The sequence below is a fragment of the Mytilus galloprovincialis genome, chromosome 10, assembly GCF_965363235.1.
Source record: "Mytilus galloprovincialis chromosome 10, xbMytGall1.hap1.1, whole genome shotgun sequence".
Lineage (NCBI taxonomy): Eukaryota > Metazoa > Mollusca > Bivalvia > Mytilida > Mytilidae > Mytilus > Mytilus galloprovincialis.
In genome coordinates this window covers 52,662,900-52,679,998 of record NC_134847.1, presented here as the reverse complement: position 1 = coordinate 52,679,998, position 17,099 = coordinate 52,662,900, and the positions used below count along the sequence as shown (strand labels likewise).

The 17,099-nt window shown below is 33.1% G+C and overlaps 1 protein-coding gene across 1 annotated transcript in view; it reads left to right on the top strand.

Annotated features, from left to right (window-relative positions):
- Positions 1-17,099, top strand: part of LOC143047816 (nucleolar pre-ribosomal-associated protein 1-like) — a 57,944-nt gene that overhangs the window by 5,734 nt on the left and 35,111 nt on the right. The window contains exons 3-10 of the mRNA XM_076221097.1: positions 1,374-1,661; positions 3,228-3,324; positions 3,960-4,042; positions 11,464-11,622; positions 12,112-12,242; positions 13,429-13,624; positions 14,941-15,078; positions 15,797-15,970. Of these exons, the coding sequence (XP_076077212.1) occupies positions 1,374-1,661; positions 3,228-3,324; positions 3,960-4,042; positions 11,464-11,622; positions 12,112-12,242; positions 13,429-13,624; positions 14,941-15,078; positions 15,797-15,970 (1,266 nt within the window). The remainder of the gene's footprint in view (positions 1-1,373; positions 1,662-3,227; positions 3,325-3,959; positions 4,043-11,463; positions 11,623-12,111; positions 12,243-13,428; positions 13,625-14,940; positions 15,079-15,796; positions 15,971-17,099) is intronic.

The window sequence follows — 17,099 nt, the reverse complement described above, 5'->3', positions numbered from 1 at the left end:
ATAGAATTTGATGTTTTTCTTTTGAAATACTTTTCAAAAATATGAGTCAAGTACAACTGAATCTAGTCATGTCACAGGACTTAGGTTCTAGTTTTCATCAATGCTAGTATCATCAGACTCTGCACATGAGGCACCATCTGATAGGCCTGTACGCTCATTTCATAAAAAACATTTGTATCGTATATTTTTCTAAGTTGAAAAAAGTGTATTCAAGTACAATCAATAAAAAGAAGATAAGGTCTGATTGCCAATGAGACAACTCTCAGCAAGAGACCAAATGACACAGAAATTTACAACTATAGGTCACTATATTGCAAGTATTGTTTTTTTTCTACTTATGATCAAATATGATTTTGTGAATTTTACGGTAAATAAAAAAAATATTTTTGTGAAAAAATTACTGGTATGGTATGTATTATAAGGAACAGAATAAGGTAGCAAAATGAGATACTCATTTGTTTTGGTCCTGAATTGTCTCCTGCCTTGCCAAACTGTCTATCAATCATGTCTACTAAATATGTCTCCTACGGTGCCAAACTGTCTATTAAACTTGGAGCTAAACCTGTCGGTGACGAACTGTCCTGTAAAGTTACCTTATCTACAAAGCGCATCATTGATTCGGATCAGTTAAACTGGTTTCCGAGAATAGTATACCTTTTACCTTTTAAAATGTACCTGACAAAGAACCAGTTAAAAATTATAGAAAGAAGAAGAAAACGGTTTTGCATTTGAATAAACAGAATACAGACACATGTCAAATTAATATTTGTTTTCTTGTTTTTTGTTTATAATTACTTTGTTCATCAAAGTTGGATTATTAAAATGTATTTTCTGCAAAATAATTGAACTTGTCCCGACGGACAAGCTTGATACAGCTTTTACTTGTCCGACCTTTTCCCCCTCTGGTACCGGACAATCGGACAAGCGTTATTGTCGAGGCCTGATTTAAAATAGCTACTTTACAAAATTGTTGTCCCTTTAAAAAGAGTTTGATTATGTTTTGTTGATTCTTTTAAAATATATTATACTTTTGTTTTTTTCTGCTCTGGTGAGGCATATACATGCTATACATTGTAATTGAAAGATTTCAAATCAAATGCATTACATTCATTGTACGACGTCCCTCCCCTATACCTACAGATAATGTGTTATAAACAAACATAAAGCAATAATCACAATAAATTCTGTTTAAGAGAAGTCTGATGTTAGAATAACTGAAGAGTAACCGAAGAAACTAAGCAAAATGATAATAATCAACATAAATTGATAAAGTACTACTAGCAGTTACTACATGCTAACTCCCATACTCCAGACCTCAATTAAATTAAATAGTTTACAAATTTGAAAAATGAAATTTGTTTTTTGATTTACAGCTGCAGTTGATATTTGAAACTTTGGAATGCATTTTGATTCGTTTGGTTGACGATTTGTCCAAGTATCAGTCTGTTGGACATACGATTGTGAAGAAGATATGGGGATCCCATACTGGTTCTTTATACTCCAGTTTGTCTCAGAGGAACAAGGCCAGTCAAATCAAAACCACCCTGAAGCTGTTGTCAGCTATGACCATGCTAGGAGAGACTTCAGCAAGAGCTATCCTTACACAGATTGACTTCAGTAACCCTAACATACAGTTGCTGTATGGGAGAAGAGATAGAAAGGTTAGTTTTAATTATGTTGGCAGTATTATGGTTTATTTGACTTAAGTAACCCTAATATACAGTTGCTGTATGGGACAAAAGATAGAAAGGTTAGTTCTAATAGAATGAATAAGTTGGCAGTATTATGGTTTAATTCCTCTTACATACAGGATTTAGAATTTTACTTTTTAGTATCAAGGCAATTTAAACATTTTCATTAGTTGCCATGGTAATTGTTATGGCATGGTATAAATGGTACAGTACTAGTAGCATAACAAATGTAAATTGTTTTGATATACTATAACAAATGTACATGTATAGTGGTCTACTTAAAGTGGAAAATGGTAGCAGGTTTCTATATTTACATTAATATTGCCATGCCACCAAAATGATGGTGTATTTTCGTCAACTACAACATGTGCATGTACCATCTCATAGGCGGGCAAATTATCAATTCCTTATTTTATTCTTTTAGCTTACATGCTATTGAGTTCTATTGGAGACAATTATGAAAAGACAGTGAAAAATGTTTTTAGACACAATAAATAAATTCTTATAGCAAACATTAGCTACTAGGACTTAAATTATCAAACAGATCTCTGAGTAATGCCAACAACCTGATATCTAACATTGCCTTTATGTTTCCCCACATTTTTGTGTGTCTTTTGAGATTGTAAATTACAAAAATGTATACATAACAGGCTATTATTATACCCCCGCTTTAAAAAAGGGGGGGTATACTGTTTTACCTCTGTTTGTCCATCAGTCCGTCCGTCAGTCAAGTCCGTCCCATGAAACTTTCGTCACATTTTTCTCAGGAACTACACATCCACCCTTTCTGTAATTTGGTATCAACATTTATATATGTCAGCCATACCGTGTGATGCGTTTTCAGATTCATCACTTGACAACTTCCTGTTTACCGAACACTTGTCTGATTTTACACATGATAGCCAAGTTGAAAATTTTCGTCACATTTTTCTCAGGAACTACAATACAAGGATTTCTGAAATTTGGTTTCAGGATTTATATAAGTCAGCTATACCGTGTGATGCGTTTTCAGATTCATCACTCGACAACTTCCTGTTTACCAAACACTTGCATATTTTTACACTATTAATATTATCCACTTGCGGCGGGGGTATCATCAGTGAGCAGTAGCTCGCAGTTTCACTTGTTTGAACTTGGAATTATTTTTAATCATGGAATTTGCATAATTTCTTGTGTTTTCTTTGTAATAGAAAGTGTTGTGCGCAGCACAGAACATTTCAGTACAGAATAAACATGGAATTTATTAAAAATGTCAATAACAAGAAATCAAGCAAATTCCATAATTAAAAATAATTCCAAGTTCAAATAATAGCCTGTTACATACAGTATTTACTTTTCTATTGAATACAAAGAGATATTGCAGCAGCCTAACAACATTATAAGACACAGTAAACTTGATATGCAAGAAGACAAGAAGATTTATAACATGATAGATGTACAAAAATTATAGCAGATTCTCAAAAAATTGAAAAATCATTCAACTAGTTGTATGATCATATAAAATATATTTATTACCTCTAATTTGTATTTTTTCAGGATCCGCAAGATGTGCGGACTTGTATGATTCATTTTGTTCTAGGTTTTCTGTTGTCAGGAAGTGATAGCGTTATAAGACAGCTCATGGATTTGAAAGGTATTTAGATAAGTAATCTGTATAACGAAAAAATTAAAGAAAATATATACCAACAGGGCTGATTGTGGAAGGGGGCAATAAATTGAAGTACAGAAACAACAATTGGTGAAAGAATAAACAAAAAGACAAATTGTTCAGAAAAATTAACAAATATGAAGGTGACAAAGCAACAGTGATGAGGCCTGGGCTCTCTGTCATAAAACTTTACTCAAAACCAATCCAGTATTTTAATTGGTTGATTTTTGAGTCTGAGTATGATAAGCATAATTTTTTACCAGGTACAATTTATTTGTGTAAATAGATCTTTCTCTTATAGTGACACCTGTCATGTCTGAACCAATTAAAAATTCATAGTTACATTGTATGAGTATGTGTTATATGAGTGGGGTGTTCTTTTCAGGACATTGTGTTCAACTCCTTGTTCTCCTTGTAAATCATTAGGTGTAAAAGGTACAAGCTTTAGGTTATTTGAGATTAACTTTGAAATATTTTCAATGATTTTTGTTATTGCGAAAATTGAGGTTGGATAGTTATCGCAAAAACAGATGGAACATATGTATGAACAATAATAAATATCAAATTGCATGGTTATTCATCTAAAACAATTTTAAGATAAAGTGATTTCTGCATTTTAGATTTTTCTAGCGGCTTATTTAGTGGTCTATGTTATGACAACATAGAAACGGTACAGCTTGTTCTCAATACATTACTGGAGAAGGTAAAATTTACAGCCGATTTCATTGAGTGTGTAGGCAAAGGTAGTATCTTTGGTTAGCTTGCTTGCTAGCTGAACCATGAAGTCATTATTAGGTTAGGTAAAGTATCCTCCTTTAAGAGTAGACTAGTCCAACAGATAACTAATCCATCTGTATGTAGGACTAGGCTACTTCGAAAGGAGGGTTGTATACCTTACCTAATAATGACTTCACGGTTCAGCTAGCAAGCAAGCTTACCAAAGATATTACCTTTGACTGCTTACTCAATGAAATCGGTTGTAATAATAAATTAAGGAAACGCTATGTTTAACTTCTTGTTAAAAGAGATAGGTCAAACATAATTCTTGAATCATCAACATGATCAACAAAACAGTTTTTATAAGTCATTCAGAAACAAGCTTACATGGAATGGGATAAATATGTTGTATATAATCATGTATGTAGTTCTAAACAAGTAAGTCAATTGATATTTACTGCCAACTCATTCTCCTGTTTTAATTCTTTTTTAGCTCACCTGGCCCAAAGGGCCAAGTGAGCTTTTCTCATCATTTGGCGTCCGGCGTCCGTCGTCCGTCGTCGTCGTCGTCGTCCGTCGTTAGCTTTTACAAAAATCTTCTCCTCTGAAACTACTGGGCCAATTTTTACCAAACTTGGCCACAATCATCATTGGGGTATCTAGTTTAAAAATTGTGTTCGGTGACCCAGCCAACCAACCAAGATGACCGCCATGGCTAAAAATAGAACATAGGGGTAAAATGCAGTTTTTGGCTTATAACTCAAAAACCAAAGCATTTAGAGCAAATCTGACATGGGGTAAAATTGTTAATCAGGTCAAGATCTATCTGCCCTGAACTTTTGAAATGAATCGGACAACCCGTTGATAGGTTGCTGCCCCTGAATTGGTCATTTTAAGGAAATTTTGCCGTTTTTAGCTCACCTGGCCCGAAGGGCCAAGTGAGCTTTTCTCGTCACTTGGCGTCCGGCGTCCGTCGTCGTCGTCGTTAACTTTTATAAAAATCTTCTCCTCTGAAACTACTGGGCCAAATCAAACCAAACTTGGCCACAATCATCCTTGGGGTATCTAGTTTAAAAAATGTGTGGCGTGACCCGGTCAACCGACCAAGATGGCCGCCACGGCTAAAAATAGAACATAGGGGTAAAATGCAGTTTTTGGCTTATAACTCAAAAACCAAAGCATTTAGAGCAAATCTGACATGGGTAAAAATGTTTATCAGGTCAAGATCTATCTCCCCTGAAATTTTCAGATGAATCGGTCAATCGGTTGTTGGGTTGCTGCCCCTGAATTGGTAATTTTGAGGAAATTTTGCTGTTTTTGGTTATTATCTTGAATATTATTATAGATAGAGATAAACTGTAAACAGCAATAATGTTCAGCAAAGTAAGATCTACAAATAAGTCAACATGACCAAAATGGTCAGTTGACCCGTTTAGGAGTTATTGCCCTTTATAGTCAATTTTTAACCATTTTTCGTTAATTAAAGTAATCTTTTACAAAAATCTTCTCCTCTGAAACTACTGGGCCAAATTAATCCAAACTTGGCCACAATCATCTTTGGGGTATCTAGTTTAAAAAATGTGTGGCGTGACCTGGTCAACCAACCAAAATGGCCGCCACGGCTAAAAATAGAACAAAGGGGTAAAATGCAGTTTTTGGCTTATTACTCAAAACCCAAAGCATTTAGAGCAAATCTGACATGGGATAAAAATGTTTATCAGGTCAAGATCTATCTGCCCTGAAATTTTCAGATGAATCGGTCAATCGGTTGTTGGGTTGCTGCCCCTGAATTGGTAATTTTGAGGAAATTTTGCTGTTTTTGGTTATTATCTTGAATATTATTATAGATAGAGATAAACTGTAAACAGCAATAATGTTCAGCAAAGTAAGATCTACAAATAAGTCAACATGACCAAAATGGTCAGTTGACCCGTTTAGGAGTTATTGCCCTTTATAGTCAATTTTTAACCATTTTTCGTTAATTAAAGTAATCTTTTACAAAAATCTTCTCCTCTGAAACTACTGGGCCAAATTAATCCAAACTTGGCCAAAATCATCTTTGGGGTATCTTGTTTAAAAAATGTGTGGCGTGACCTGGTCAACCAACCAAGATGGCCGCCACCGCTAAAAATAGAACATAGGGGTAAAATGCAGTTTTTGGCTTATAACTCAAAAACCAAAGCATTTTGAGGGAATCTGACATGGGATAAAAATGTTTATCAGGTCAAGATCTATCTGCCCTGAAATTTTCAGATGAATCGGTCAATCGGTTGGGTTGCTGCCCCTGAATTGGTAATTTTGAGGAAATTTTGCTGTTTTTGGTTATTATCTTGAATATTATTATAGATAGAGATGAATTGTAAACAGCAATAATGTTCAGCAAAGGAAGATCTACAAATAAGTCAACATGACCAAAATGGTCAGTTGACCCCTTTAGGAGTTATTGCCCTTTATAGTCAATCTTTAACCATTTTTCATAAATCTAAGTAATCTTTTACAAAATCTCCACTGAAACTACTAGGCCACAATCATCTTTGGGGTATCTAGTTTGAAAAATGTGTCCAATGACCTGGCCATTCAACCAAGATGGCCGCCACGGCTAAAAATAGAACATAGGGGTAAAATGCAGTTTTTGGCTTATAACTATGAAACCAAAGCATCTAGAGCAAATCTGACAAGAAGTTTAATTGTTAATCAAGTCAATATCTATCTGCCCTGAATTTTCTGATGAATTGGACAACTGGTTGTTGGGTTGCTGCCCTCCAATTGGTAATTTTTAAAGAAATTTTGCCGTTTTTGGTTATCTTGAATACTATTATAGATAGCGATAAACTGTAAACAGCAATAATGTTCAGCAAAGTAAGATCTACAAATAAGTCAACATGACCTAAATGGTCAATTGACCCCTTAAGGAGTTATTGCCCTTTATAGTCAATTTTTAACAATTTTCATTAATTTGGTAAATTTATGTAAATTTTTACCAAATATAGTTCTCTGTTACTAATGGGCAAAGTTCATTATAGATATAATTGTAAGAAGCAAAATCGTTCAGTAAAGTAAGAACTTCAAACACATCACCATCACCAAAATACAATTTTGTCATGAATCCATTTGTGTCCTTTGTTTAATATGCACATAGACCAAGGTGAGCGACACAGGCTCTTTAGAGCCTCTAGTTGGTTATTATCTTGAATATTATCATAGATAGAGATAAACTGTAAACAGCAAAAATGTTCAGTAAAGTAAGATCTACAAATAAGTCAACAGGACCAAAATGGTCTGTTGACCCCTTTAGGAGTTATTGCCCTTTATAGTCAATTTTTAACCATTTTTCGTAAATCTTAGTCATCTTTTACAAAAATCTTCTCCTCTGAAACTATTGGGCCAAATTAAACCAAACTTGACCACAATCATCATTTGGGTATCTAGTTAAAAAATTGTGTCCGGTGACCTGGCCAACCAACCAAGATGGCCGCCATGGCTAAAAATAGAACATAGGGGTAAAATGCAGTTTTTGGCTTATCACTCAAAAACCAAAGCATTTAGAGCAAATCTGACACGAGGTAAAATTGTTTATCAGGTCAAGATCTATCTGCCCTGAAATTTTGAGATGAATTGGACAACCCGTTGATAGGTTGCTGCCCTGAATTGGTAATTTTAAGGACATTTTGCTGTTTTTGGTTATTATCTTGAATATTATTATAGATAGAGATAAACTGTAAACAGCAAAAATGTTCAGCAAAGTAAGATCTACAAATAAGTCACCAAGACCAAAATGGTCTGTTGATTTCTTTAGGAGTTATTGCCCTTTATAGTCAATTTTTAACCATTTTTCGTAAATCTTAGTTATCTTTTACAAAAATCTTCTTCTCTGAAACTACTGGGCCAAATTAAACCAAACTTGGCCACAATCATCATTGGGGTATATTGTTTAAAAATTGTGTCCTGTGACCTGGCCAACCAACCAAGATAGCCGCCATGGCTAAAAATAGAACATAGGGGTGAAATGTAGATTTTGGCTTATAACTCTGAAACCGCAGCCTTTAGAGCAAATCTGACATCGGGTAAAATTGTTTATCAGGTCGAGATCTATCTGCCCTGAAATTTTCAGATGAATCTGACATGTTGTTGGGTTGCTGCCCCTGAATTGGTAATTTTAAGGAAATTTTGCTGTTTTTGGTTATTATCTTGAATATTATTATAGATAGAGATAAACTGTAAACATCAATAATGTTAAGCAAAGTAAGATTTACAAATAAGTCAACATGACGGAAATGGTCAATTGCCCCCTTAGAAGTTATTGTCCTTTATAGTCAATTTTTAACAATTTTCATAAAATTTGTAAATTTTAACTAACATTTTCCACTGAAACTACTGGGCCAAGTTCATTATAGATAGAGATAATTGTAAGTAGCAAGAATAGAGATAATTGTAAGTAGCAAGAATGTTCAGTAAAGTAAGATGTACAAACACATCACCATCACCAAAACACAATTTTGTCATGAATCCATCTGCTTCCTTTGTTTAATATTCACATAGACCAAGGTGAGCGACACAGGCTCTTTAGAGCCTCTAGTTATTATGCCCCATCTACGGTAGTAGAGGGGCATTATGTTGTCTGGTCTGTGCGTCTTCGTTCATCCGTCTGTCCTGCTTCAGGTTAAAGTTTTTGGTCAAGGTAGTTTTTGATGAAGTTGAAGTCCAACCAACTTGAAACTTAGTACACATATATGCATGTGCCCTATGGTATGATCCTTCTAATTTTAATACCAAATTAGAGTTTTGACCCCAATTTCACGGTTCACTGAACATTGAAACTTAGTACACATGTTCCCTATGATATGATCTTACTAATCTAAATGCCAAATTAGAGTTTTTACCCCAATTTCACGGTCCACTAAACATAGAAAATGATAGTGCGAGTGGGGCATCCGTGTACTATGGACACATTCTTGTTTAAAATTATATAATGTCAACGGCACAAGGTCCATGGTCTTTTGGTATTTATAATTCAAAGGTCCACATCAGAAAGTGAAAAGTTCTTACTTTTAAAATTACTCTCAGGAGTACTACAATGTAATGGGCCCATGAATTTCTATGCCCCATTTATGGGCATTATATAAAAAAGAAGATGTGGTATGATTGCCAATGAGACAACTATTCACAAAAGACCAAAATGACACAGACATTAACAACTATAGGTCACTGTACGGCCTTCAACAATGAGCAAAGCCCATACCGCATAGTCAGCTATAAAAGGCCCCGATAAGACAATGTAAAACAATTCAAACGAGAAAACTAACAGCCTTATTTATGTAAAAAAAATGAACAAAAAACAAATATGTAACACATAAACAAACGACAACCACTGAATTACAGGCTCCTGACTTGGGACAGGCACATATATAAATAATGTGGCGGGGTTAAACATGTTAGCGGGATCCCAACCCTCCCCCTTAACCTGGGACAGTGGTATAACAGTACAACATAAGAACGAACTATAAAAATCAGTTGAAAAAGGCTGAACTCATCAGATGGACAAAAATACAAGTGGACGTGGCCGGGTACTTATATACATCCCAACACAAAAAGACACAATGAACAGATCTGAGAGTACTTGCAGTTATCTGACAGCTAGTTCAAAGCCACAAACAACTAATAAAAAAATCATGCATCTAAGACTAAACAATCAATCCGTACATATCCAACATCCAATGGATTTAGTGTAAAGACGTCATAAACAGCCAGAGAAAAACATGACCTTGTGCAATGCCAAGTTACAGGTATCGACAGATTGTAGATCCATGAATATGTATATGTATATAACATACTAGTAATATTTAGTTGGCTTTTAATTTACTGATAACAAAATCAATATTTATACCAATAAAAACAATATTCAATGATCTTATTACAGTGTTGAATAGGTAACCTTTTAGAATAAGTTTATTTAAAGGAGCGACAAGTTTACATGGATCATTTCTAAATTTCCTGGCATCCTGAATCATTTCCGTAAAAATGAGGATGTGCTATCCCGTTTGAAATAAGTTTTCTACAGGTACAACCAAACTTCAAAACCAAATCTTTATATCTATGGAAAAATTTATTAAAGGTTTTAAGTAATTTATGGTAACGATATCCCTGGTTTAATAATTTACCAGTAATACAAAGGTTGCGTTCGTTAAAATCAAAAACGTCACAACAGACACGGGTATAGCCAACAAGTTGTGAAATATAAACACTGTAAGATGGTGCCAAAGGAACATCACCATCTAAAAATGGAAAATTAACAATAGGGAACGAAAAATCGTCTCTTTTGTCGTAAATTTTAGTGTGGAGTTTCCCGTTTAAAACTGAAATATCTAAATCCAGGAAAGGACAGTTATTACCGAATAAATTTGATTTATTTAAAGTAAGTTCCTTAGGGTAAATTTCAGCAGTATTTTGAGAAAATTCTTGATTATTTTAGCGAAAAAATATCATCAAGATAATGGTAAGTGTTGTTGAATTTATCAATTAAATGCAATTTCAACGGGGCTTTACTGAGTTTAGTCATAAACTGTGATTCGTAACAGTACAAAAACAAGTCTGCTATTAAAGGGGCACAATTATTGCCGTGTGTGCGTTTGTTTGTTCGTCTGTCTGTTCGTCTGTCCCGCTTCAGGTTTAAGTTTTTGGTGGAGGTAGTTCTTGATGAAGTTGAAGTCCAATCAACTTGAAACTTAGTACACAGGTCCCTATGATATGATCTTTCTAATTGTAATGCCAAATTAGAAATTTTACCACATTTTCACGGTCCACTGAACATAGAAAATGATAGTGTGAATGAGGCCTCTGTGTACTAGGGACACATTTTTGTTATTTCAAATATTAGGATCAAAAGGTTACCGACATCTGTAAAATTCAGTTCATTGCCAAAAAGTTTCTGGAGTAGAGGTGACCATGCCAGATTATATCATTCTTAGAACTTATTGTAAACAGACCTCTTCTGATGTCAACAGTACATTTTGTATTTGGCTTAATATTATGTGATATCTGGCATGTGAAATTTGTTCACCCTACTGCTCAGCAAGCCTCACATTTAAACATTTGTTTTTGTTAGAAGTATTGTATTGAACTAAATGTAGGATGGAATCTATATGTTCATAATACTGTAAATTCTGAAATTAATGAGATGTTAAGATTTTTGCGAAAAATGCGACAGGGTTATATTCGCAATAATTTAATCTTGCATTTTGAACTATTTTACATGAATTAAACAGGATTTGTCTCAATATCGCAAAAATTAAAATCACATTTTAGTTTAAAATAACAAAATTGCAATAATAAATTCAGGCAATTAATTTCTGAATTTACAGTAGTGCTTTATTTGTTTACATGTATTTATGGTATTTGGCTATATAACAGGTGATACAGAATCCAGTGATTAGTAAGACTCAGAAAGTTAGAATATTTACTGAAGAAAATATGAAACATTTAGGAAATCTCTACCACTGGAAGGGTATACAAGAATGGAGGAAATATGACAAATATGACAAGCATGATAAGCAAGACGATACTATGGAGGTAAGAGTACAGTAACTGTCAGAAATTCACAGTTTTTATCAAATTACTATTTACAGGTATTATTTTGCATGACTGACTTTAATTCCTCATATTTACAGTAAAAAGCATGCTTCTAGTGTGTTGATTTTTGCTTTAGATTTTATAGGCATATTTACCGTCATTAATGAATCTATAGTTCCCACATAATATAAATTTCATATAAATCAGAAAATTAATGTCATATTTTTCTGTTTTGAGGCAAACAAAAAAGATATTTGTCAAATGAACCAATGATATTGTCATTCTGCTCATACATTCTGAATCTCTCAGACTTTTAACTACACTGTTAATTATTACATCTCAACTCATGTTTTGCTGTTTTGGTGCAAACAGAAAAAGATATTTGTCAAATGAACCAATGATATTGTCATTCTGTTCATACATTCTGAATCTCTCTGACTTTTAACCACACTGTTAAGTATTTACATCTCGACACATGTTTTTTTTCAGGTAGAGGAGACTGATAATTCAGAAGAAAAGCAAATGGCAGCTGAGATGGTTCACCAAGTACTGATAGAACTTTGTACTACATATAAATATGGAATTATTTTCTTTGATAAATCTTTCGGAACATCTCAAAAGTAAGAGAACGTAAACAGCATTTTAATTATCAGTCTATATTATACTGGTGTGAAATCGCCCAGCTTATCCTGTAATTTGATTGTTTTTCAAGTAAACTTTTTATTTAGTCCAGATTACTCTGACGTCCAACAGCTGACCCACTGATTCTAGCATTCTGACTTTCATTTTGAAAGATTGTCATGTGATCACGAGAAAAAAGTAAGGCATTGGGAAATGATGTATGCATATGACCCTAGGTCAATATGAATATATAATCTAACACCTCGCTCATTTACGATGCAAGCAATGTAAATATTCGAGAGCTTCCGAATGTTATCGTGGTTGGCACTAAATGCTTAACACCGATCTCCTGTAAAGGAGGTGAAAAATTGTAGTTGGCTACTAAATGTTAAATATCGATCTCCTATAAAGAAGTGAAAAAAGTATAAATATTTGCATATTTGAGTATCGAGGTCGCGAAATCTCTTGTAGCTTGATGTCCATTTGAAAATAAAAGTAAAAATGTCTTAGTCGATGGTTTACTGTGAAAACTGTCTAAATATGAGAAAATAAAGGATGGCAGGTAGGTGAAACTTACATAAATGAAGAGATAAATGAAAAATTAACAAATTGATACCCAATTTATATTATTCCAAGGCCGTCCGTTGGCACCAGAAGTGACCAAGCAACGCATCTATTTTGGACGTGCAAATATCCACTTTTTGATATGGAACAAGCTCTGACGTCACACGGCCCCAGCTTGTCTGGCAAAACAGCCGTTGGACGTCAGAGTAATCTCGGACTACCTTTTATTATGAGCTTTTAAAGCTATAAATATTTATTTAACAGTCAGACCTCTGACAGACATATACCATCTGTTTCTGACTTATATAAGTCAAATCATGTATTTTGGTAGCAATGTATTTACAATTTCAGACTTATCTGAGTCTGAAAACAGCAGGCTTGTTTTATTCTTTTTATGCGTCATAAAACAGGATGAAAACACATTATTTGACTTTGTTGTTGATGTACATCACCTATATATTATAATATATTTTCTGAGAATTTGCAAGGACCTAAGCTATCTACAAGTAGGATATATGATTTATAGTACATATAAATATACAAAATATATGGCATACATTAATAACACATAAGGAATAAAATCTGTTTACTCCAAGTTAGTTGAAAACTTTTTTCTTTCAGAAGCCAGAATCATGTTATCACAGCCTTTTTAACATCCCTAACAAAAGTGATAGAAACTCCATTGATACAAGAATTGGTTGTAGCCTCACTGGTGGCTTCCCCTGATCAGTTACAATATTATCTCCCTTCGTTACATAGTTCTGTTACACCGAGAGTTTCTAAAAAGTGGATTACAACAATGGACTTTCTTATGAAGGTATGATACATTTTTATCCATTTTGATAATATACCACATTCCAGTGTTCTAAATACTGTATTGATATATCACAGAAATTGCTTTTGTTTAGGATAGTCCAGTAGAAATACAATGAAACCTTTTTAGATTGAACCCTGTACAAATCAGAAATCTGCATTGACTGGTCCTTGTCCAAATCAGAAACCTGAAAAAACCAAACCGTGTAAAAATCAGAAATCTGTCTGAAATGAACCCTATACAATATCAGAAATCTGTGTAAACTAAACTCATATGTTTAAATCTTTTTCACAACCACATAATGTTAAATGACACAAAAATAAAAGTGGAACTTGCTTTTCAATGAACATTGTTTACTGACTGCTTCTTTAATATACAAATAAAACATTATTGTTTGTTTTATGGAGGCTTGTGGGTACAAAAATTTCAGCAAAAAATTAAACATTTGTTTTTCATCACTTATTTTATTGATTACACTATTAGTTATTACTTTATGATATTGTACAAAAATCAAACCAAAATATTGATTCGGTTTGGCCCCAAATGACTTAAAATGTTTATATCATTGCAAAATATCCAAATTATCTCCCTTTGGTGCAAAAATGCCTTTTTTTTTAGCTTTGAAATTGAAGAAGTATCTTTTTTAACTCATCGGTGACCTATATTTTTTATTGTTGTTTTCAAATAAGCTGTACATAAACTAGATAATTGTATAAAATAAGCGATTTCTGTAATTTAGTTCTTTTTTTATTTCGATATTACCTCTATTTCTCATTTTAGTTCAACAGAAAAAAAGGACGACTGTCATACAAGTGAGAGGTTTAGCTAGCTATAAAACCAGGTTCAATCCACCATTTTCTACATTTGAAAATGCCTGTACCAAGTCAGGAATATGACAGTTCTTGTCCATTCGTTTTTGATGCGTTTTGTTATTTGATTTTGCCATGTGATTATGGACTTTCCGAATTGATTTTCCTCTGAGTTCAGTATTTTTGTGATTTTACTTTTTACAAATATGTATCTTCTTTAGAAGGCAGCGTATGAGCTTAAATGAACTGTGACCCGATTTTTATATTTTATTTTTCTATTAATTATATAATAAAGTTCATTTATAAATAAATATACCGAAATCCTATATTAAAAAAAAACAATTGTTTACACCTGCCCTTAAGTAGATTTCTTACTACTTCATACAATTTCATAAAAATCTCTAGATTTGAGATTATTTTATTTTCAAATTTTATTACTTTCATTTTGATCAACTTTTTTAATTCTAATCTCATAAGTTTAACACTCACCATTGTTTATGTTGTAAACAGATTTATAGTTGCCAGCCTGAGAATTTTAGTTTGACAAAGATAAGGGAGGTAATGCCTGTAAGAAAAATGGTGAGAGTTCTGCTTACGACACTCCTCCCTCCATCACAGATATTCCACTCTGTTATTCAAGGATTAAAGGTAAGAACATGCATACCATGAGCATGTTTACCATAGTAACAAAAGTTTTACCATAGTAACAAAAGTTTACCATAATAACAAAAGTTTACCATAGTAACAAAAGTTTACCATAGTAACAAACGTTTTACCATAGTAACAAAAGTTTACCATAGTAACAAAAGTTTTACCATAGTAACAAAAGTAAAACTTTTGGTAAATGACTTCAATTTAGTATGTTATGCTTTTTTGATAAGATAGTTAAAAAAAAATGAATTTATGGTTCACCTAGCAAGCAATTTACTCAACTTTGTTGTAACAAAATAAACACTGATGGTTATTTTTTTATGCTGTAATATTCTACAATGGAGATAATGTCTGAAACTGTCAGAATAGCAAGCTTTATGTTTAAACAAAAAAAAACTTCAAATCTGATATTTTACTTTTGATCTTTGGGATAGGTCATGAAATATTAAATCCCTATAAAAAAAAAGGTAAAAGAAAATTCACAAAAAAAATATTGAGAAAGAAAGTTCAATAAAAGTGACATACCAGGACAAGGGAAATTCCCTTATTCAAGATATAAACGTAACTCTGTGTACATTCAAAGTAAAAAAAAAAACAAAAAAAAACAAACTTTTTTTTAAGAATTTGACTAAACAAGTTATGCATCTCTGTTTGGAACCCACTAGGTACCGATACCATTCTTCTAGGCTTTTTTTTATTATTTTTCCTTCTTTAGCATAAAGAGTTAGCAGTCAGACATGTTGTTATGGATTTTCTAAAGATAGTTCTACAGAGGCTTACAGTGTTACTCAAACTTCTGTCTGGTCCCGAGGGATCAACCTTAATGTCTTTATACAGTCCAGAAGATTGGAAGAATATAATTGAGGGAGTAAAGGAAGATATTTCTAAGGTACAAAAGTTTTCTGATTAAAAACAAATGTATACAAATTACAGAATTAAGGATAAAAATATAATAACAAGAAGATGTGGTATGATTGCCAATGAGACAACTCTCCACAAGACACCAAATGACACAAAAATTAACAAATATAGGTCACCATGGGGCCTTCAGCAATGAGTAAAATCCATTCAGCATAGTCAGCTTTAAAAGGCCGCAAAATGACAAATGTAAAACAATTCAAAAGAGAAAACTAAGTTTGATAACAGATTGTCTAAGAAAATATAAATAAGTTTTATTTGAGTTGGCATAGAATACAAACAGACATAACATATTGAGCTTTTAACTGTCAATTAAATTGTGCCACTTTGATGAAAATCCCAAAAGGAATGCAGTACAAATTATATGTGTTTACATGCCTGTTTGATGTAAGATAGTTCAAGTTACAATAGCTTCGTTTTAGCACATTTCGACCACCACACAATTAACAGTCATACACTTTTGACCTACTTTGGAAAACATATGATACATATGGAAATTAACATTTGTTGAAATTGTACTGTAAATTCAGTAATTATTGCGAGGTTTTTATTGGTGGAAGAAGACTTCAAGTCTTCTGAAGGCCAATGGTGCCGACTTTAAAATCATTGAATTCTCCGTATGCCGCATTCGTTTCTGTGTATTACAATTTCATAACTTCTGATTCCTGACACCGTTTTTTACACATGATTTAGAATCCGAATCATTTAATTTGTAAATTAGGATTGAAAAACAATCACTATTGTAAATATGTACGCTTTTATTTATGTAAATTATTAGACTTCATCTCATCTACATGAACGTTATTTGTTTACTTGTAACCGGATGTTTTTACTGTAGATATTTGAAGTACGCATGCGTGAATTTGGTATCGGGACAACTCGCCCTGTTTACATGTTCGCTCTTGAAGTTACGAATTTGCAGACAAGAAGATTGTGTTTTTAATAAACAGAAAGGATCTATTTCTTATTAAATTGTTGTCTTTATTCATTGTTTTCCTTTGTCATGTGAGTTAGATGCCCTTCTACTTCAAATGGTTTGAATCTATTTATAAAATTATTCAAGACTCAGTTGACAAGAGCAGTACGTTGCTGTTGGGAGA